This window comes from Lathamus discolor, chromosome 2, assembly GCF_037157495.1.
Source record: "Lathamus discolor isolate bLatDis1 chromosome 2, bLatDis1.hap1, whole genome shotgun sequence".
Taxonomy (NCBI): domain Eukaryota; kingdom Metazoa; phylum Chordata; class Aves; order Psittaciformes; family Psittacidae; genus Lathamus; species Lathamus discolor.
Window position 1 is genome coordinate 38,719,190 of NC_088885.1, and position 22,039 is coordinate 38,741,228.

The following is a 22,039-nucleotide window of genomic DNA, read 5'->3' on the forward strand; positions in this document are numbered from 1 at the left end:
GGGCCCAGATCTGAACACAGTATTTGAGGTGCAGCCTCACAAGTGCCAAGTGGAGGGGGATGATGACTGCCCTGGTACTCCTAAACACACTGTTTCTGATACAGGCCAGGATACTGTTGTCCTTCTTGGCCACCTGGGCACAAGCTGGCTCATGCTCAGTGGCTGTCAATAAGCACCCCCAGGTCCTTTTCCACTGACAACCTTTCCAGCCACTCTTCCCCAAGCCTGTAGCATTGCATAGGATTACTGCAGCCAAAATGCAGGTTCTGGCACTTTGCCTTGCTAAACCTCATACCGTTGGCCACAGCCCATTGGTCCAGCCTGTCCAGATCCCTCTGCAGAGTTTTGCTATCCTCCAGCAGATCAACACTCCCAGCCAACTTGATGATCTTCCTTCTGAAATGCTACTGTGGCTTTTCAATGGGGCTCTGCAAATAGGTTCTGGCACCATTTATGACATGCCTGTGATACATCTTGTTTACAGAGTAATCATCATTGTTTTCATATATCTCTAAAGCGCTCACTTCCTGCTCTGTTGTAATATTTCTGGTGAAAGGTAGTTTGAATTCCATGGATTTGTTAGGGTTGGTGTAAGATGTCTGAACATCTGCATTATTTTTGCCCAGCTTGTCTTACTGTTTTCAGCAGTGTCTCACCACATCTTGAATCCTTTTCTCGTCATTCTGCTTAGCTTACTGAGTTGAGTGATGTCTGTCTTGGCCAGGTTGCCCCATGCATGGTGAGATGAATGAGGTCTTCTGAAGAAACAGGTTGAGGTGGTCTCATGTCAGTTTGGTCACTGTTGCTTGCTTTGCCTTGGATCAGCTAGTAGGACTCTTATAGGAGACCTTCTGTAAGTGGTCCCATAAGGACTTTTTAGGAATACTGGAAACGGGGATACAGTTAAACTGAAGAAATTGTTTAACAGTTTTAAAATTAATGGTTCAACAGGAAATTCTAGTTCCTTTCTATGGTGGCACTGCCTGTCAGAGGTTATTTTCAGTGTTGTCTGAATGGACCCTGGTTGGACGTATTCTTTTGTACAGTTCTGAGCATGCTAGTGAGATGCAGAGTGGTTAATATTAAAGCAGGTTTTTTTGTAGAATGGGCCAACAGATGCATTTGTTCATTTTATTTGACAGACAAAAGGAACAAATTTAATTACTTTTAACTTCAGTGATGTGGAATGGTATGTAATTGGAATTTCTTAGTGAGTGACTGCAAAAAGAAAAATTTGCAATCTGTTTCAGTCTTTCAGCCCTATTTAAAGTATATTGAAGAGACGAAGTAGTTACATTTATGTTTTTACAATGCTTTGGAATTTTAGTATTTGCATTTATATAGAGAGAGGGAAAAGTTATTTATTTACCCTTGGCAGAAAACCAAGACTTTCAGTGGGAGAGGGGAAGAGAAGGCTGAAGGGAGTGTTGATTTTTTTTTTTTTTTTTTTTTTTTTTTTTGTCCATTCTGTGGTGTTTACATTGATTGTAGTGGATTTTTTTTTTCCTGGGGGGGGGGGGGGGAGCGTGTGGGTTTTTTTTGTTTGTTTTTTCTTTTTTTGGTGGGTTTTTTTTTTTATCATGCTAGAAACTGGTTGTAATTTTAGCTTGTGAATGAATTTTAGCTTTGTATCCATTCTTTTGAAGACTGTTGCCATTCTTTGTCACTTCAGTTGCTGACAACTTCAGTATTTCATTTTAGAGATGTGCAACTGAGCGAATTAAATTGTGTCCATGAGTGGAGTAAGAGCAAATACCAACTAGAATGGTTAAAAGCCATAGTTTAGTAGACTATTCTGACAGTTTTTACTCATATTTGTTTTAACTGCTTCAAATCATGTATATTTCAAGTGTTGGTTTTGGGAGTGTTTGATCTGGTTTTGGCATTTCTTGAAGTTTTATGTAGTTTTAATATCTTTGAGACTTTGTGGCCTAAAAAAAGCTCAGTTCTAAGATTGGAGTTTTTAAAAAATAAACTTCTGTAAAAGCTAAAGCTTAGGAAGCTCAAACATACCAAAACTTCTCTCTAAAAATGTTATCAGTGGATCTTCTACCTATTTCTGCTCTAACAAGTGCATCATGTTATTTACTGCAGTATCCCATGTTATTTACTGCAGTATCCAATCATTGATGAGAGTCTTTATTCTTGCAAAATTCTAGTAAGATGGTAAAATGCTATTGTTAAGATGCAGAACTGAGGCAGAGAAATCAAGTGACTGGCACATACTTGCATGGAAAATCTGCAGCAATATTTATATTTCTCTTACCAGTAAGCCTGGCAGTGGATTCTTTCAGCATGTACTCACTTCTTCTATCCAGTAGTACTTTATCCACCTGACTATAAATTTCTGTTAAGACAATTATGAATTATTGGGAAATTATTATTTTTTTCTTCTGAGAGAAGTTTGCTTCTTCTGCCCTAAAAATGATCGACTGCAGTTGTGTTTTGTTTGTAATAGGGAACTTCAAATAAAATCACAGCACAGACTTTATTTGGGTATGATTTCTAAGTAATGTACAAAAACAGAGGAGAAAACAGAATCTTATTGACACTCCAAGCCTTCAGGTGTGTGTAAATTGCAGGGAAATGGGACCTCAACAAAATTAATGGACTTTATAGCACAGGGAAAGGCTGGTTTATTTAGGTATCCCAAAAGAGCTCATGCAAGGGCCTATGTACTTTCTCCATAACCAAAGTATAAGTAAGGTAACTCATATCTTTGGATCAGTCTGGCCTGGCTTCTGATCAATAGGTGTAATGCTGTCTCCTGGGTTTTTGGTACAGTATTTCAGTGAGACTGGATGGCATTTATACTGAGGAATGGTGTTTTCTATAGAAGGCAGATGATGTTCAGGTTTGTATAAATTTTATTCAGTGGTTTACTTGAGGAAAAAAAGGGGGAAAATAAGTTTTTAAGTATGATTTCAGCATCTAGATATTTGAAGGAGATTATGTTCTAGAACTTACTGAGAAACTTAGGAGATAGAAACACAGCTGCGATTAGTATCAGAGGAGATGCATTTTGCTTCAGAACATTTTCTTAATGATTGTTTTAGATGTGATTTATTATTACGTCAGTGTGGTTGAAGCACTGTTTCTGACTCAGGAGTTACAAAGCTGCAAATTGGTAGTCACTGAAAGGTGTGTTGTAGGGAAGTACAACTGATGCTTACCTTCTTCTTTTTTGTGTTTTCCTAGGCATCTGCTTCTTTGGTATAATATACATTAGAGAATGAATGTTGGGCAACATGGAATTGGTCTGGCTTGGTATAGGTAATGTTCTGAGTACAGAAGTATAAAGAGAGAATCCTGGTGATCTCATGCCCTGTGCCTTGCAGAGAGGCTGAAAAATGTGATACATCGCATGCATTTGTGTGTCTTCCTTTTGTTTTAAAGAACTAAATAAATTGCTGAAGTTATTTGAAAAGGTATTCTTATACTGTGCAGAATCACTGTTGTCCAAAGAAGCCGTAGTTACAAGTATTCTTTTCCTCTGAAATGATGGTGTTTACCACTTCGTGTGCCTGTCTTTGGGAAATTAAGTGTAAGAAAATAGTTTTTAATAACTGAGAAAAATGAAGGTGAATGTTGAAGACCTGTGGATCGGTTTAAACCACGACACCTGTAATGGGGAAAAAAGAAAAAGAAAAAAAAAAGAAAAAAAAAAGCAGTAACATTTAAAAAACTACTGATTACAATCTGAGGTGATGTGAGATTTTAGTCTTGCAACGGTTAAAATTACTACATTAATATAATTTATAGGCCTTGCTTGTGCTAAAAAAAACAATATCTTGAATTTGACTGACCCAGCTTTATGGGAGAGGGCTGTTTCAGAAAGCTAGAGACAGGGTTCAATCCTGTGTACCTCTGTCACGTAGTCCTGCTTTCCTTTGTGTTTGACATGGCATTAGTAAGTTTCAAAGAACACTGATTTATTGAAGGAGCCAGTGCCGTCTTTAAAAGTTGTTTTAGTAAAGTCTGAAATGTTATCTGATCCTGGCTTGGCATTCACTAAGTTGAATAAGATTTTGTGGCAATGATGAGGTGGAGGGATAGGGTCTGAAGTAAATATTCATATTGCTATGCCATAATTATCTTTTATCGCAGTGAAAGATGAAGAACATTTCTAGTTTAAGTTATCTTCTATCTGCTGTGCTAACCTACCCCAATACTTTAAACACAAATGTCTGGTTTTTCCTCCCCATCAGAGTTTATTCTGGTACTAAGATAGAGTCTGATAGTGACATGTCAGCTGTACCTGAAGGCTGGTAGGGTGCCAGATGTTAGAGTAAGCAAATACTGAATGTACATAAAGGTTTTTTGGCTGTAGATTTGTGCCTTCCATTCAAAAGAGAGCATTCATGGGTTTTAAGTAATGATAGTGTAAGTAATTTAACTTAAGTAGCTTTAAGTCATAATTCTGTCTACAAAACACTGATGCAACATAGGAATTTTGTCAGGCATCTTTGTTGCTCCTGTTCCCAGAGTGGTGAAAGGTGATAGTCACTTGCTAATGCTCTGAGAGAGAGAGTGGCCTTTTTTGTGGACAGTCAGTGCTAGATAAGGTACTGCTAACATTCACAGTATGCCGTTAACTTTTAAAACTGACCTTGTTTGAGACAGAATGTAACTAAAACTCTAGAGGCAAATTTGATTTCCTCGTGTCTTATGATTAATGTTATTATTCAAGGGAATTAATGGATGCTTATTACTACAGAAGACAGAAAGCACACAATGAAACTGGGTTTCAGGCTGAGATTTGGTAACAAACTGTCTACTGTTTGTTGGTGGAGGAACTATCCCAACAAACAAGGGCAAAGGTGTTGCAAACAAATGACAGATTTTATACAGAACTAAGTTCAACCTCCGGGAAGGATGTAGCCATCATAGAAAGCATGTAATTGTACTAATAAATTTGTAAAATATTCTCATTGAGAATTAAAAAAAGGTTGTAACTGGTGTGGTTGGTATGGATCAGGGATGTCATCAGTTACAGTCTTAATTGTAGTTTTAGCCGGCTGTTTAAAATAGCATAAACCAGCTGGGTGTTAGCTTAAAACATTAAGCATGCATTAGTTTACTTTTTGGTTTGTAAGACACAGCAGGTTGCCATGCCATTTGTCTTTGCTGACATTGTCAGGAAAGAAGGATCAATTGTTGCCAGAAGTACAGACGACTGACTGTTATGTAGAATAATGGAAAAGGCCAATGTTTCAGTTCCATTGGATGGTTCAGCTGTCTGCTGAAGGATGAGCTAACTGAAGTACAGCATTATGTATGAGTGAACAGTGTGGGTTTGCAAGGCTGGATGTAAGCTCTGAGGCTGATGGGATCTTAAGGCTGTGGAGAGCACCGTGCAGACACACTTTGGCTAGAGCTGCTCCAGCAGAACTGGCAATGAAACAGTGGAGTCATGGAAGTAAACTGCCTCCATGCAGTGTGTTTTGTGTGTCTCTGGACTGTGCTTACCAGTTGTTTTCAGTTTTGGGAATGCCATATAGGCAGCTCAGGATCTGTGTTTCAAAAAAGCTGTTATGATGCTTCAGAGATAAGGCTGCCTTTAGTAGCGGTGCAGCTGCTGTGCTCATGGACTATGATACAGAAGAATGTCTTGCCCTGTGATGGCTCTCTGTGCAAGTCATTCAGTTCAGGTGTCTTGTGGCACAAGTATTCTGCCTGCAGATTACCCAGAGCGGCTATATTAAAAAACAAAACACAACAAAACAAAAACTAAACAAACAAGTAGGGAAAGTATAATGTGCGGTTCTGCTATGGGTTTTTCTTTGCCATCTTCTCTTCTCCCTCATCTCATTTGCTTGTATTTATAAAGTATCCCCAACTAAAAAAACCCAACAAAATTCTGAGTAATGAAACAATGTTCCTGCCCCTCTACTCTGCTCTTGTAAGACCTCACTTGGAGTATTGTGTACAGTTCCGGTGTCCTCAACATAAGGAGGACATGGAGCTTTTGGAGCAAGTCCAGAGGAGGGCCACAAGGATGATCAGGGGGCTGGAGCACCTCCTGTATGAAGACAGGCTGAGAAAGTTGGGGCTGTTCAGCCTGGAGAGGAGAAGGCTGCTTGGAGACCTCATAGCAGCCTTCCAGTATCTGAAGGGGGCCTATAGGGATGCGGGAGAGGGACTCTTCATTAGGGACTGTAGTGATAGGACAAGGGGTAACGGGTTAAACAGGGGAAGTTTAGATTGGATATAAGGAGGAAGTTCTTTACTGTGAGCGTGGTGAGGCACTGGAATGGGTTGCCCAGGGAAGCTGTGAATGCTCCATCCCTGGCAGTGTTCAAGGCCAGGTTGGACAGAGCCTTGGGTGCCACGGTTTAGTGTGAGGTGTCCCTGCCCATGGCAGGGGGGTTGGAGCTAGATGATCTTAAGGTACTTTCCAACCCTAACCATTCTATGATTCTATATAAGCAGGATACAGTCTCACTGCTCAGTTCTCATGTTTTGGCATATTTAGCTGGATACTGAATAGATTCTGCTGTTAGGGTGTTTCTCTCAGTTGACAATCTTGTTAAATTATTTTATCTTTTTTATTTTTTAATTTGTATTTTAATCTTTATTCATCAGAGAAAGCAACCAGTGAGATGAACACTGCAGAGGACTGGGGCCTCATCTTAGACATCTGCGATAAAGTTGGACAGTCACGCACAGGGTAAGTGACTTTAGAGATTTCCTCACCAAGCTTTTTAAATTTTATTTCAGTCTCAGATGAGAGGAATGAAATTTTTATTAGCCTATATAGTCTTTTGCAACAGTTCAATTAAATTTATTACAAATAAAAGGAAAATGTATGGGTTTTCTGCTCAAATATTTTACAGTTCTTCCTTTGGAGATACTGGCTGATCTGTTAAAATCAGGTTTTGTGTACAGCAAATTTTTGCGAATGTAATGGAATAAATTAACTGGTATGTTTTAGCAGTGTCATTGTAAACCTAAGAGACTTCAGGAGGGATTTTTCTTATAGAATCATAATCTCGTTTGGAAGTGACCTCCAGAGGTCATGTAGTCCAACCCTCCAGCTTGAAACAGGTCTAATTAGATCAGGTTGCTCAGGACCGTGTCAAGTCTTGAATTTCTGCAGGGTCAGAGTTTCCACAACTTCTATGGGCAACATATTTCAATATTTTACTATCCTCAAGTAAGTAAATAAATAACCTGGCAATCTGATTGCAGTTTCCTGTGTTCCAACTTGTCTGGTGCATCTTGTCTTATGACTGCAGCTCTAAGAAAGAGTATGGCTCCATCTTCTATGTATTCTATTATTAAACTGAAAGCAGTTCTCCATCTCTTGTTGTATGTGACTCTCCTCTGACCATGCTGGCACCTCTCAATTTGATTTACTCCAATGCATCAATACCCTTCTTTCACTGGGGAGCCCCAAGCTGGACAAAGTACTCAAGATGCCATCTTACAAGAATGGAGGGGGAGGATCACTTCAGTGGCCCTGTTGGCTGCAATGACTACTTGTTTGAGGAAGTTGGTTTTCTTTGCTGCCAGGCTGCACTACTGACACCTGTCACCCAATAGGACCTGCAGATCCTTTCCTGCAGAGCTGCTTTTTTGGTGGTCAGCTCCTGGCCTTTGCTGGTGCAGAGGATCTGAAAGGTAACACCTTATCCTTGCTGTTGTTGACCTTAATGAAGTTCCAGTCTGCCCATTTCTTCAGCCTGTCCAGGTCCCTTTGAAGATTAGCCCTGCCCTCCAGTATATTGATTGCTCCCCTCCACTTTGCTGTTGTCAAAGTGAAGTTGCTGAGGGTGCACTGCCTCCCATAATTCAGGTTATTAGTGAAGACATTTAGCAGTGTTGGTCCCAGCAAAGATCTGTAAGTGACCCCACTAGTTACTGTCCACTAGCTGGAATTTGCACCACCGGTTGGCAACTCTTTGAGGAGTTTAGGAGGCCAGCCAGTTTTTCACCCAACTTACCATCCTTTTATCCAGCCCACGATTCACCAGTTGGGTGATAAGGAGACTGAGCTTCAACTGTATGTGGAAACAGCTAAGACCGAGGTATAAAGCATCTGCTGCCTTTTCCTTCTTACCAACGGACCACCAGTGTCTTTGTCACAGAAAACAATGAAGCTCTGTGTTTCTTTCCCTTGTCTGGAGAAGCTATTTTCTGTCACCAGGACTTTAATAAATGTACATTTTGAAAATGTGATACTAAATTAAATACATCTTAATATGGTCTGCTAACGCTTTCATTATTGATTCTTTACTGAGCTCTTATAGAATTTATGTGTGCACATGTTTTTTGGACATGAAACGTTTAAGTATAATTTGAGTTAGCAAATAAAAATACAGTTTAAAGACATTATTTTAGTGTATCTAGTGTTTTTTTTATTCAGTGTAGTACTAGGCTTTGTAAATGTTCTATATACATCTTCTGAAGCATTCCCTGTAACAGTTCAGTTCTAAAGCTAAGGAATAGCCTTAAAAAGAGTTTTGCCATTGCTGCTGTTTAGTGAAAGGCTTCTCTGAGAATGACTTGGATTGCCTTCTAAACCTGCAGGAAAACAGTGTAACATGTCGGACAGCAAATTCCCATCTGGGACTTTTGTTTCAAAAGGCAGGTTTGCAAATAAGCTTATTCCTTGGGATTAGAGATGGTCACCAGAGGAGTGTTTATAAATAGCATGGCATATTGAGACTTCTGTGCTGCTGTGTATAATTGTAGTTAAGGTAAAAGTTGATAATAATGTTTCACATTAGTCTGTATACATCAAACTGCATTTCTGCTCTTTGTGCATGTTGATGCTGAGCCTGTAACAATACTATTGAAGGCTTCAGTATCCTATTTAATCACTGAAAACATTTCCACAGGCAAGATTTAGTCTCACAGCAACTTTAGCCTGGACAGTGCTCAAATGTATGTAAGTGGCAAGAGACGGCTGCTTGGGTGTACAGACAAAACTAGAGATCTTCCGGGAAAGTGTGGCCAAATGGCTATGGGATAGCTGGCATTTCTGTTATGGTTTGTGGGTTTTGGTTGGTTGGTTTGGGGGTATTTTGTGTGTGTGTGTTTGTGTTTTTGTTTGGTTGTTGGTTGGGTTTTTGTTTGTTTGTTTGGGGTTTTTTTTTTCATGTGTAATAAGACAGTGTGTTTATCCTGGCTGTGACTTTAACCTTTGTAATATTTACCCTGCTTGTAATAATAGGCTGTCAGCTGACTCATTGCTTAAATTCAGATTCTGTTAAACTTGCTGATAGTGGGTTTTCTTTGGTTTAATGGATTATGTCATTCCAAAGCAAAGTAAAGCAAGACAAGGTTCCTCATTTTAAGTTTAAATAAGATGTGCTACACTGAAATCCTCCTGCAATTTAGGTTCCTGTGGCAAGGATGCTAGTCTTCTTAACTGGGATATGCTTTAATCTTTTAACCAATTCTGCTCCAATGCAAGCTGTCTGTTGCTGGAAGTTTAGATTACGAAATCTCTGTTTTACCATTTTCTGTGTACCCGTCTGTAAGCTCCATAGCATGGCTGCAGCATTTTAGATGCAGATCATACCTAAAGCCACAGTAGACTAGAAGAATTACTCTTTGTGAACAAGGACTTTTTGTCCTACAGTGTTACATGACACATTGTCTTGTTTAGGTCTGTCAAAAACTTGTTTGCATCCAGAATAACTGTTGTAAACTGTTATGCTACAAAGGTGCTACATACTCTCATAAGATAAATTTTTAAACCTTTACCCAAGGGCTGCCAAGACTACCACTAAACCATGTCTCCAAGGGCCTCATTACATATTTTTTGAAGAAAAAAAACAGGAACAGAAGTGTTCAAAAAACCACTTTGATTTGTCTAACTTTTTTTAATCTCTGAATTTGTTTCAGGAACTTGTAGCTCAGCAGTTACATATTACATTGTTTGCACCCCATTTTTTTTTTTTTGAACATCAGTAGTGAGCAAGCTGCCTTTTTAACATGGGAACATGATTAAAACAAAGGTTTTACCATCAGAGGTTTTTTTTTTTTTTTAAGCATTTAAGCATTATTAAAAAGTTGTGTATTTTTTATTTTATTTTTATCATATTTGACTGGCATTTTGAATCATCTGACTACAGAAAAGGTAGATTTTTGCACAGTATCGGTTTTCTGCAATGGAATTCCTTACAGAACTGAATCTATAGTTTATCAGCTCTGAGTAAAATAACATTATAAAATCTGAATGATTCATTAAGCATAATAAAAGAGAAAATTAAAGGCCACATATGGTATATTTTATCATGAAGCACCACTCCTTCCTCAATGAGTTCAGTGTTAGCCAAGCGCTAATTCTGTTTGGTTTGAGATGGTTGTACCTTTTGTATTAAGTCACTGAGACATGCCAGTCTTTACGTTTGAAACTACACCATCGGGTTTTCTCCAGAAAAGTTACTTAATAAAAATGACAGCTGGAAAAAAAAATGAAGTCAGTGAGAATTCACCGACAGTTGAGAAAATAGAAATGTTAATTGCAGCACTCTCTTCTGGGAGTGAGTATAGAAAAATTGTCACTGGGAAATGGTTTGTCTATGTCGCTGCTTGCCTGACTCTGTCTTGATTTCTTATGGATTAATGACTGCCTCAGTGAGTCAATATTCTGATTAGATGATTCTTCTTCGGTTGTTTTTGTGCCTGTTCATACAAGAGAGAACAGTAAAATTGTTTCCTTGATAGTCTTCCAAACTACCTTCCTTTCTTTCCAACCCCCTCATTCCCCCAGGTTACTTAACCTCAGTAGCATTTTATGTAGTCATTGCAGTATATGTCTAACAGGCTGACCGGGAAGCTCTTTAACTACCTTGTTTTTAAAGAAGCAAGGAGGAAAATTTAGTCACCTGTGTAGTCATGAACCCCACAGTCAATGTACCTTAGAATGTAAATGAACAATAAATTCCCGAAAATATATTAAATGCTTTGTGCAGAGTAGTATTTTAAATTTCAATTGCTGTTAATTTTGTCTTTGCTAAATAAAATATAATCAAATACAATATTTTTTTACTCTAAAACTGAAATATATACAAATATGTAAAGGGTAGGTGTCAGGATGATGGAGCTAGGCTTTTTTCAGTGATATCCAGTGATAGGACAAGGGGCAATGGGTGTAAACTGGAGCATAGGAAGTTCCACGTTAACATCAGGAAGAACTTCTTTACTGTAAGAGTGACAGAGCACTGGAACAGGTTGCCCAGGGGGGTTGTGGAGTCTCCTACACTGGAGATATTCAAGGCCCGCCTGGACAAGTTCCTGTGTGATGTACTGTAGGTTACCCTGCTCTTGCAGGGGGGTTGGACTAGGTGATCTTTTGAGGTCCCTTCCAACCCTTGGGATTCTGTGATTCTGTGATATTGTGAATATTTTTTGGAAATGTTTGTATATAATACCGTAATTTCTGTTGTATTTTTCCCTATTTTCCATTTACTGATTTGTTATTCCTGCTTACTGTGCTGCCTCTGAAATTTTGATTGTAGAACTGTTGGAGCTGAACTGTGGCCCAGTATTTCTATAGCATGGTCTGGAGAGGTGTCTAATAAACACATAGAATTCTGTTCTCATGGGGCATGTGCCTTCCCTCAATATCTCACTTTTTTTTACAAGCTAAATTGTATGATGGATTAATTTAAAGTAAAAATAAGGATTACAGATCTGTCTAGAATAGGGATTCTTAGTCTGTGTAACTAAACATTGATAAGCCTGGGTTGTTGGGTTTTTTTTTTGTGTAGATATAATAAAAAGATATATATATTTTTTTTTAATGTTTGAGCATGTTAAAATGTTAACACTCAAGTGATAATTTCTGTTAAATATGTGAGCAAATAGATAAGGTATTCTTATGAATTACTGAGGAGTTTACTTGGTTTTTTACCTCTTCAAAATTTTACTTAACACATATGGAACATTATTTGGCTTTGAGGCTTTCTTGAAACTTTATTACTTTTTAATAAGACTTGTGATTCCTTAGTAAAAATGTTAGGCTAATGGTTCTGTTCCTGAACTGCTAAGCTCTTGAACCTGCACCCTACCTTTATAAATACTGGTTTAATAATTAATGGACATGCACTTTTTTGTGCTCATATCACATAGGTAATCCTACTCATAAATTAATGGTTAAAAAAATCAGTTGTTTCTGAAAATTTTGGCCTGTATTCTTTCTCAATTAATGTGAATGCATGAAAAGTCTTGGATAATTAATAGATAAAAGGCAGTGCTTGCCTTATAGCCTCCATTTTTACTAGTTGGTTATATGAAGGTATACACTGAATGATACGTAGTCTTGCTGTGATAGCATTTTCTAAAATTAGTACTACTAAATATGAGGTGGACACTTCTGTAAAACGTAGACACTGCCAAATATAGTATAGCCAAGCTGTGGTGTAACTTATACCTGAGTTTCATGTTAGTTCTTAGATATCAGTTGAATAGAAAAATAATTTTGGTACCCTTTACCCGCACCCCCCCCCCCTCCAAAAAAAAAAAAAAAAAGTTACCATAAATATTCCAGAAATACATCAAATCTCTTAGCTTAAATCCACCTTCTCTTTCCCTCTTTCCCTACTTACTCTCTTTCAGGGTACCTTTTCATGTCTATTCAACAGGTAATACTTTTACGCCAATGACAGTTCCTACCCCAGCCTCTCTCAGCCTTCTACCACCTTTAAAGACAGAACAAAACAACAGAAAATCACACAGATTTTAATATGCTAAACTGTGTCTGAAACTCCCATTCAAATTATTTCTTAAATTTCTTTTTCACACTATCTACCACAATGTAGATAATACTTAGAATTCTATATTTAATGATCTTGAAACTTTGAATGTTCTAATAGTGTCTTTTAGGACTTACTGGTTTATTGCATATCTTCTTTATAAATGGTACTCTGTAGATTAGAAGAGACTCTGAGGAACATAGTGGTGGTAATATGAAAAAAACCTCAACAACCTAACAAAAAGGTGTCAGTGATCAATATGTAAGCAAATATCCTTACGTATGTATGTGAAATATGGAGGAGTGGGTGCATGGACTATAGAGAATTACCGTTCTCTAACTGCAAGGGATTTTATGCATTTCTGGAATATTTACAGTATTTAGCTGTAACTACAAAAGGTAATGTAACTTACTGAGACATTTTGATAAGAAAGTTAGCGATCTTACAGGTATAACTGGCTGCCACTACTAAAAGTGTAAATCTATTGTTTTTAATGTTGCACTTATATGCTACTAAATAATTTACTGACAGTGTTACTGTTTGTAAGCATTATCATGTGTACTATAAGAAATGTTCATTCCATTCCATTTTTTAAAATCTGTCTTGTGTTTTTCAGGCCTAAGGACTGTCTCCGTTCTATTATGAAGAGAGTGAACCATAAAGATCCCCATGTTGCTATGCAAGCACTAACAGTAGGTTCTTTTTAATATAATGCTTTTACTTTGTGAACAATTATATTGCAAAATATCTTCTGAGTTTTAATCTTTCTTTCTTTAGCTTCTAGGAGCTTGTGTATCAAACTGTGGTAAAATCTTTCATTTAGAAGTCTGTTCAAGAGATTTTGCCAGTGAAGTAAGCAATGTGTTGAATAAGGTAATATGTTGCATTGGTTTATACAATTCATAGAAAAGTGAAATCAGACAGAGAACTGGGGTAATCTGAAAGTGGAATGGAAACTAGTTTTGGAAGACTGGAAATCTGGGGGCTGGGGATGAGGATACAAGGTTACTGGGAAGACTGTGGCTGTGAGAAAGAACTTCCTGAATGCCACTTGACACTAGTTACATATTCTGTCTGCGGGAGGTGGTGTGTGGTGTGTTAATTTGTAAATATACAAATTCATTTTCACTTTAAATAACAGCAGTGAAATGCTAAATACAGATGTGGTGAAACGGAGATAGTGCAGAGCTTTTATATAACCTTGTTTTATTTTATTTGGGGCCTAGTATGTGTTGTACAAACACAATGCTGGTGTACAAGTCTCCATTTCTACCAAAGGTATCCTCTAATGATACAGTTGACTTGAAAATAAAGTGTTTATGTAGTTTATATTGAGAGTAACATGAAATTATTTTACATGAAGTAATTAAGAACAGATTCCTACATGATGTAACTAGTTTCTACTGTTCTTGCAGGGTCATCCAAAAGTTTGTGAAAAGCTGAAAGCCCTTATGGTGGAATGGACTGATGAATTCAAGAATGACCCACAGCTTAGTTTAATATCTGCTATGATAAAAAATCTTAAAGAGCAAGGAGTTACTTTTCCAGCTATTGGTTCACAGGTATATTAAATTCTGTGGTTCTTAAAGGGCATCACAAATTCTCTTTAGTCTCAGTTCTGTATTTTATAGTTTGTAGTCTTCAATTCTGTGTTTGTCAAACAACATAAAAATTGTCTTGTCTTAATAAAACATTCGTTAGAAGGGTGAAATGCTCTGACCTACCTTAGAATTTTACATTGCAGATGAATACAGATCAAAATGGTGAAAGTAATGCATTGTCAGTTTTTTGTTAATTTTTACATCTTTCACTTTGGCCAGGCTGCTGAACAGGCAAAAGCAAGTCCAGCTCTAGTTGCCAAAGATCCTGGTACAGTAGCCAACAAAAAGGAAGAGGAGGATTTAGCTAAAGGTGAGTGCATTTACCTCCTGACCTAATGAATATATTGGTAAATGTCAAATAAAGCAGGAAGAAATATTTTGCTTCCTATATGAATAGTGTATTTATGGATTGTGGTATTCCTTATGTGAATAGTATATTTATGGATTGTGGTTATGATTTCTGTTCCTTTCCTTTCCGTCTCTCTGGGGCAAGTGAAGCACATTCACTTGCAATTTAAACATTTGATGGATGGACAAAATACGGATTATAATATAAATTGTATGAAAGTATTTTGGGTACACTAAACTTTTATTCCTTTGAATACTGCTTCTGTAGTATACTTTGAGGCTTTGATTGCTCTAAGCATAAATTACAAATGTCTCACTGCAGTCCCAGTAAATAAAACTAGGGTGGTTTCTTTTGATTTATTGTACTAAAGTATATTTAAAGGTCATTTAATGATCCTTAACCAGACATGTGTGAAGAGTTATCTCTTTTTGGTTTGATCTTTTTGGTTGAGATACTGGTTTTTGATGTCAAACTTCAGCAATGTAAAGGCATCAAAAGTTAGCACTTGAATGTAATGTGGCTTTGGGCTCAGCACTGGCAGAGGTTGTCCAGGGAGGCTGTGGAGTCTCCACCTTTGGAGCTATTCAGAAGCCATCTGGACAGGTCCTGGGCAGCCAGCTGCAGGTGATCCTGCATGAGCAAGGGATTGAACAAGATGACCTTCCAAGGTGTCTTCCAACTTTAACAAATCTGTGTGATTCTGTGTATCCAAGCTACAAACTCCTGATCTAACAGAGAAATGGTGTGCACCTTAGCAGTTGTATCTTTTTAATAGTTCAAGTGATGTGGAAAAGTTCAACATAATGTATTAGTAAGGATGTAGATACTTTACATCAGTTGAAGGTAATAACAACATTTTAATAATAAAAAATGGATGACTTCACTGAGTTATCCTGTTCATACTTAAGTACTATTTATTCATCCTGTCCATGTTGAAAACCTCAGTAAATCTCTGGGCAGATTGTGCGCTCTAGTTATAAAAAATCTTTTTGTTTTTTTACCAGTATTTCTAAGTGAAAGGCAGAAGTTGATCATGATGCAACAGGAATGGAAATATATCACAAGTTTTCACAGAGCTAAATTTTCCTATAATTCAAACTATTTTTATAGGGAATTTTCATGTTAATGCCTCTTCTTTTGTAGCTATTGAACTGTCACTGAAAGAACAAAGGCAACAGCAAGCAACACTTTCTTCTTTGTATCCAAGCACCTCAAGCCTTTTAACAAATCACAAACATGAGGGCCGAAAAGTTCGTGCAATCTATGATTTTGAGGCTGCTGAAGACAACGAATTAACTTTTAAAGCTGGAGAACTTATAACTATCCTTGATGACAGGTAGTTTATATAGAATGCTTACTAGAAGTACAGTAGACTGTAAAAATCAATTGGCTATGATAGCTCCTATGTAGAAGCATGCATTAGAATACCATTGCAATAAAATATGTTTAAATATTAAATACTTTATTTAGTTATCTCCTAGATTTTTTTAAAATGCAAATGTAATTGCATAAAGATTCTTGTATAAATATTTCTGCATGTATACAAATTGTATTTATGTACAGGTAATAAAAATGCCTTGTACAGGACAATTATTAAGAAGATTAATGTGAGTATTATTAATGTGTGGGTGCTTTAATTATTTTTTTATCTTTAGTGATCCAAATTGGTGGAAAGGTGAAACTCATCAGGGTATAGGATTGTTTCCATCTAACTTTGTAACAGCTGATCTTTCTGCTGAGCCAGAAATGAGTAAGTAACATTACATTTATGTATATATATTAAGCCTTGCCATGGCCCACAGGATACTTCTGTAGTGATTTACTTTCCCTTACGATAGAGTTCAGCTGCAAGTTAAGATGATACTCAAAACTGAGAAGCCTTTGCTTTGCTCTCACAAACAATAGTCATACCTTTGTGTCAGACCAAGGTGGCCCAAGCTGGTATTTGCTGAAAAATAATGGTGCTGTCTGCTGCTGGCTTTGTCAGTAGCTTCCTTGAGACTTAAGAACTCCACTGACATCTAGAGAGATGCAGGCAACAGCAGTTTTTTTTCCAAATTGCCTTTTTGCTTAGTTGCAAGGGTACCTACCTAATCAAGGAAAACCTAAAGGCCCCTGGGCAGATAGGCATTGGAGTCAGGTTACCGCAGTTTAGACAATTCAAGAAACCTTCATACTGTAGGTATATATGTGTGCATAATGGAAGGAGGGTTTCTCCTGCATACTGCTTATCTTCTATCTATTTTTATCATCTAACCTACTGTAAATATTTAATAAAAATACTAAATATGTGTCAAGGTTTTAAATTTCTAGACCTGATTTCTGTAAATCTGATGGGTTTGCAAGATTAATCTCTTGTGATCTCAATATAAGTGTGCCATAGGTATGAGCAGGTCAGCAGAATTACACGCTCTAGGGGTCATCTGTTCTATGTTAAGATTAACTGTTAAGAGTAGTATGATAAAAGTAGTATTTGGCTTCTTTTCCAAATATGTAGGGTTGTTTTTTTGTTGTTGAGGCCTCCATTACAGGAGAGTAAGATGCTTTTGCAGGTACTACTTGATGGAGAAAGAAGAGCAGAATTTGAGAACTTTCAATTCTATACTTTGCTCTGGAGAAAAGAAGGCTCTGGTTTGTCATAGATGATTTTACCAGTGTTCTCTTAATCCTGATTTATTAGCTCTATTTTTTCCAGTTACTCTATTTTCTTGATACTTAATAATAAGTATGTTGTGTGCAGGGAGACTACGACAGAGACATTTACTTGCCAAGACATGTTTCAATTGAACCTGTGTGAACTGATGTCTGTTAAGCAGTTTACAGATTTGTTTTAAAAAATTGTTTAAGTATGTGGAGAAGGTTTTTGCCTTCAAATGTCAACAAAATACTATTTTTTTCTTAAATTTTCACAGTAGATATTTGAAATATGAAGAACTTAAGCAACATGCTAGCTGTATAATACTTGTGCATTCTTTGGTTTATTTTATAATAAACTGCTTGTTGATTTCATCTTACAGTGAAAGCTGAGAAGAAAACAGTGCAGTTCAGTGATGAAGTTCAAGTAGAGACTATAGAACCTGAGCCTGAACCAGTTTATATTGATGAAGTAAGCATGATAAAAGTACTGATTTTCAGCTGCCGGTACATTTAAATATGTGATGTTTAACCCTTTCGTCATGTATTTCAAAACCAGTTTGAAATATCAGGAGAACATAATCAAAAGAAAATGAATGGGAAGGGAAAGTTACTAATTAAAAAAAAAAAAAAAGTGCAGCATTCTAATTGGTTCATGTGTTTTGAAGTTCTTAAGAGTTTCTAAAACTGAATATGGAAACTGCATTCCATTTAGGGCCCTACTCCAGGATTGTACAGCTGTTCACCTCCAAACTAGAAGCTTAGTGTGGAGTGACGCATTTGCATTCAAGTTTGTTTTAAGTACTTCAGGATACCTTGGAGATACCCATCTTGAATACTGCCTTAGATGTATTTCCACTGTAACCACCACTGTCTTCCCCCAATCTGAAAGATCTCTTTCTTTCTCTGAAAACTGTGAGCTTTTTGTTCTCTGTAAGTTATACTTAGCAAGATTCACACAATCTCTCCACAGTGATTCTGCAAGGTTCCCAGGAACTCTGAGCCCAGTATGTTTTCCCCTGCCTTCTTTTTTTCTACCTTTTTAATCTTTCCCCTTTCCCTACCAGAGGGCTTAGAATTGCTGTCTTTAGAATTGTTCCCTTTCTTTCTCAACTAGGTTCAGTAATTGTGTTTTGAATGAAGGATGAGTTACTGCCTTCCTAAAGTCCTATTTAACTCCTGCCTCAAATACCCTTCCTCCCAACAGATACTAGTTTGTAATCTGCTGAAATAGCTTATCTCAGGCCCTCCTTGAGGTGCCTTCCTTTTGTCTTTTGTGATTCCATGTTGGTAGCACCAGCTACTAAGAAGGAGAAAAACTGACTGCTACTGCTAAACTCAGGACAACGTTTTATTGTCTTGTTTTGTTTTTAAAATTATCATACTCTAATTTTTAAGAAAGTAGTTCATCTGGCTTCTTCCTGCTTTTCATGGGGTTAAGAAGGAGAAAACTTGGGTTTAATTTCCACTTTGATACTCCCTTTTCCAACCTAGTTAGTTCTATGATTCTATATAACTCTGGCCTGTTAAAAGCTATTTACTTAATAGCACTCAGCTAAAAAATGACTTTTTTTTTCAATCATTTAGCTGTAATGTTTGGTTAAGCAGTATAGTTTACTCCAAGACATAATTTTCAAAGAGTTTATGCCTATTAATTTTCTACCCTTTGGTATTTTTTTAAATGGGTTGCACTTAAACTGGTTAACAAAGGATGGCTTACTCTGAAGTCAGCCATGCAACCTGTCCAAATGTCATCATAAAAAAAACCCTTTCATATATGTTAGTGATGATATTGCTCATGTGCAGATAGGCCTCATACACTTACAGACTGCAGGATAGTTTTTCAGTGAATTTAGTTTTAAGTACCCATTTCTTTTTAAATTATTCTCTCAGTGTATTCTGTCAAAACATTTCCACTAATCCCACTAGGTGGTGACATTGCATCTGTAATAGCGGGAATGGAAAAAATAGAAACTGCTCAGAAAATGCTGTTTAGAAGGACTTCTAGAAATAAAGGAGTATTCTGCACGTTCCGCTTGTATTTTTATCCACTTATAATAAGAAATGGTAACAGTTTTTATAATTTGGCTTTCCCTTATTTGGGCATCTCCATTCCTGTAGAGTAGCATGCATGATTTGCGTTTTCTTGAAGTTAAGTCTGAATGATTTCTAAAGCCCGAGAGTTCAAAATGGCTTTTGTAAATCGCTGCTCTAATTTACTATCCTGAAAGTGTTAATTCTCCGACATACACATATGCCCTAATTACACAATCTGTGTTCTAGGACAAAATGGACCAACTCCTGCAGATGTTACAAAGTGCGGATCCATCTGATGACCAGCCAGACCTCCCAGAATTGCTTCATCTTGAGGGTAAGAAGATGTTACTGGTTTTTTTGTTGTTGTTTTCATCTCTGTAACTATATAATACTAATTACTAATAATAGTAATTACCTCTATCAAACCTAATTGAAACTAAGCTGAAACTATTTCAGCTTCGTGTTCACACTACAAGCATGCAGAAGGGCTTGAGTTGTAATTATCTTCTCACTTCCTGTTTCCCACATCTAAGAGACTAAAGTGCAAAATTGTAAAATAAAACAAGTGCACTCCTCTCTCTAAAAATATGTATTCTCTATTCTTTTTTTTTTTTCAAGAGGTGGGCTTATTTATCCTTTTTTTTTCCTTTTTTTCTCCCCTTCAGAAGGTAGCACAGCACGAGTTGCAAAAGGAGTGTAAGGAAGATTCTATGAGAAGAAGCAGAAATTCTACTGGGGCTTAGAATAGGCCTGTGGCTATCCCACATGTGCTTTTCCCATCATGGGTATTTCTGTAGGACTTTAATATTAACAAATACTTTAGAGTGCTATAAAATAGGGTAGTTATTTAGGCTCAAATTATTCAGACTACCTCTTCAAAGAGGCCTTATAGACGATTTTACCTGGGTTGATAGATGTATTGAAATTTTTGCAAGGGAACTTTGGAGAAGGAACTAAAGAAACTTACTGATTATAAGACAACATTGGCTTTTTATCAAGAATTTTTTATTTTATTGACAATTCAGATAGGACAAGACTTTGTTAAGAAGATGGCACATTCCAGGTCTATCTATCTAGAAGTTAGTCAGAAAAAAGTGCATATGCTTTGTGAGCTTTTGGATAATACCCATCTTTTCACACCCATCTGGTTCATCATACCTGTAAAAAAAAAATAAAAAAAAATCCCTTTTTAGGTGCTGCACATCAGTGACATGTCTGCATGTATTTTAGTTCCACTAAAGCTAAAGAAGGGTGAAAAGAAACATGAATGGTTTTATTCTTTCCAATAGTACCAAATAAAGCTACAGAGGCTGTTGTCTAAGAAGCAGATTGCCTGTATCTGATCTGAGACAGAGGTAAATAAATCAAAGATATGCTTTTCAACCAACCTCCAGATATAGCTTACATTAGGATCTCCTTTTAAAACACATTGTGAGATCCTTAGAACAATGACGAATTTTGTATTAAACCATGTGACTGCTCCTGGAATCTGAAAGCTGTAGTGTAGTCATATGATTGCTTCCCAGCTACCTACAACAGTGCTTGGCAAACACATGGCTGCACATAGTTCTACAATGGCATATGCATGACTGTATTTACTCTACAGTCAAGTAGGCCTTGTGCAGCTACTTTTTTTGGCATAGATTCTGGGCATTTTGTTACAGATATGTGTTGGCTCTTTCATTCATACCAGTGGTGGCAGGTGCTGATCAAACCACTTCATTTTCTTCTGCCATCCAGATGTTCAGTCACAAACGTCTTTACATTGGAGAGCTCATCCCAACACTTTGAAGAGCCAAGGTTTTGTGGTTGGCAGCAGTGCAGTCATCATGTTAGTGTACAGAAATCTAATCAATCCTTCTCATGCCTTTGACACACTCTGTTCCACATAAAAAGAGGCAGAACTTACACTGGGTTTTACATATTTTCCCACTATTTCTGCCAATGTATTAGTGATCCCAGGTTCAAAGAAGCAGATAGGTGCCTTTTATACATGTCCTCTTTCACCTGGAATTGCCTCCAAAGAACACATCCGTGATGCTCTTTGACCAGTCATGACCCAGAGGCTTTCAGGACCTTCTGCATCACTTAATTTGGGAAGATTGGGAGTGAAGACAGTGTTTCACAGCTGCTTATAATGCATTTAGATCATCTTTGATGCCTGAATCTTTTTTTCTTATCCCTCAGTTTTAATGTTGAGTGGCGCTTGGGATTAAACACATATCTTGATTAGTAAATATTTCATTGCTTGAATAAGTGGTCACGTCTTGTGTTCTGGAGTTGGGTTAGACTGTAGCATCCCCTTCCAGCTACCTTGACTGTTTGTTTTACATTTGACAAACTCTGTCTTTTTTGCTAGTTAACTGTGGTTTGCTTGGCAATTACATGAACCCCATGTAATTGTGCTGAAAGTTGGCAGGGGGTGCGTTTTTGTTTATTTTTATGATTTTCCATTTTACTTCTGGTAAGTTTTTGTGTTCTTGGTTGTTTGGGTTTTTTTTTGTGTGTGTGTTAGTGGCTTGAAAAAGTCCCCATACCCCCTATTAGGATTCCAGTGAGATAGCGAAGTGCTGTGTCTTTGATGTTCACATTATTTGAATCATTGGAACCTGTTTCCCCTTTCATTGTTTTCATAGAGAGTCTTTTTGTAGCAATGTTAGTTGAGCACATGGTCTAGGTTGCAGTGGCAAAATTTCTTTCTTGAAGAG

At 37.2% G+C, this 22,039-nt stretch overlaps 1 protein-coding gene across 2 annotated transcripts in view; it reads left to right on the top strand.

Moving 5' to 3' along the window:
* STAM (signal transducing adaptor molecule) overlaps positions 1-22,039 on the top strand; it is a 38,026-nt gene that overhangs the window by 6,261 nt on the left and 9,726 nt on the right. For both annotated transcript variants that reach the window (XM_065666511.1, XM_065666512.1), the window contains exons 2-10: positions 6,586-6,670; positions 13,327-13,402; positions 13,488-13,583; positions 14,126-14,272; positions 14,531-14,621; positions 15,804-15,996; positions 16,316-16,410; positions 17,678-17,766; positions 19,578-19,665. In XM_065666511.1, coding sequence (XP_065522583.1) covers positions 6,586-6,670; positions 13,327-13,402; positions 13,488-13,583; positions 14,126-14,272; positions 14,531-14,621; positions 15,804-15,996; positions 16,316-16,410; positions 17,678-17,766; positions 19,578-19,665 — 960 coding nt within the window. The remainder of the gene's footprint in view (positions 1-6,585; positions 6,671-13,326; positions 13,403-13,487; positions 13,584-14,125; positions 14,273-14,530; positions 14,622-15,803; positions 15,997-16,315; positions 16,411-17,677; positions 17,767-19,577; positions 19,666-22,039) is intronic.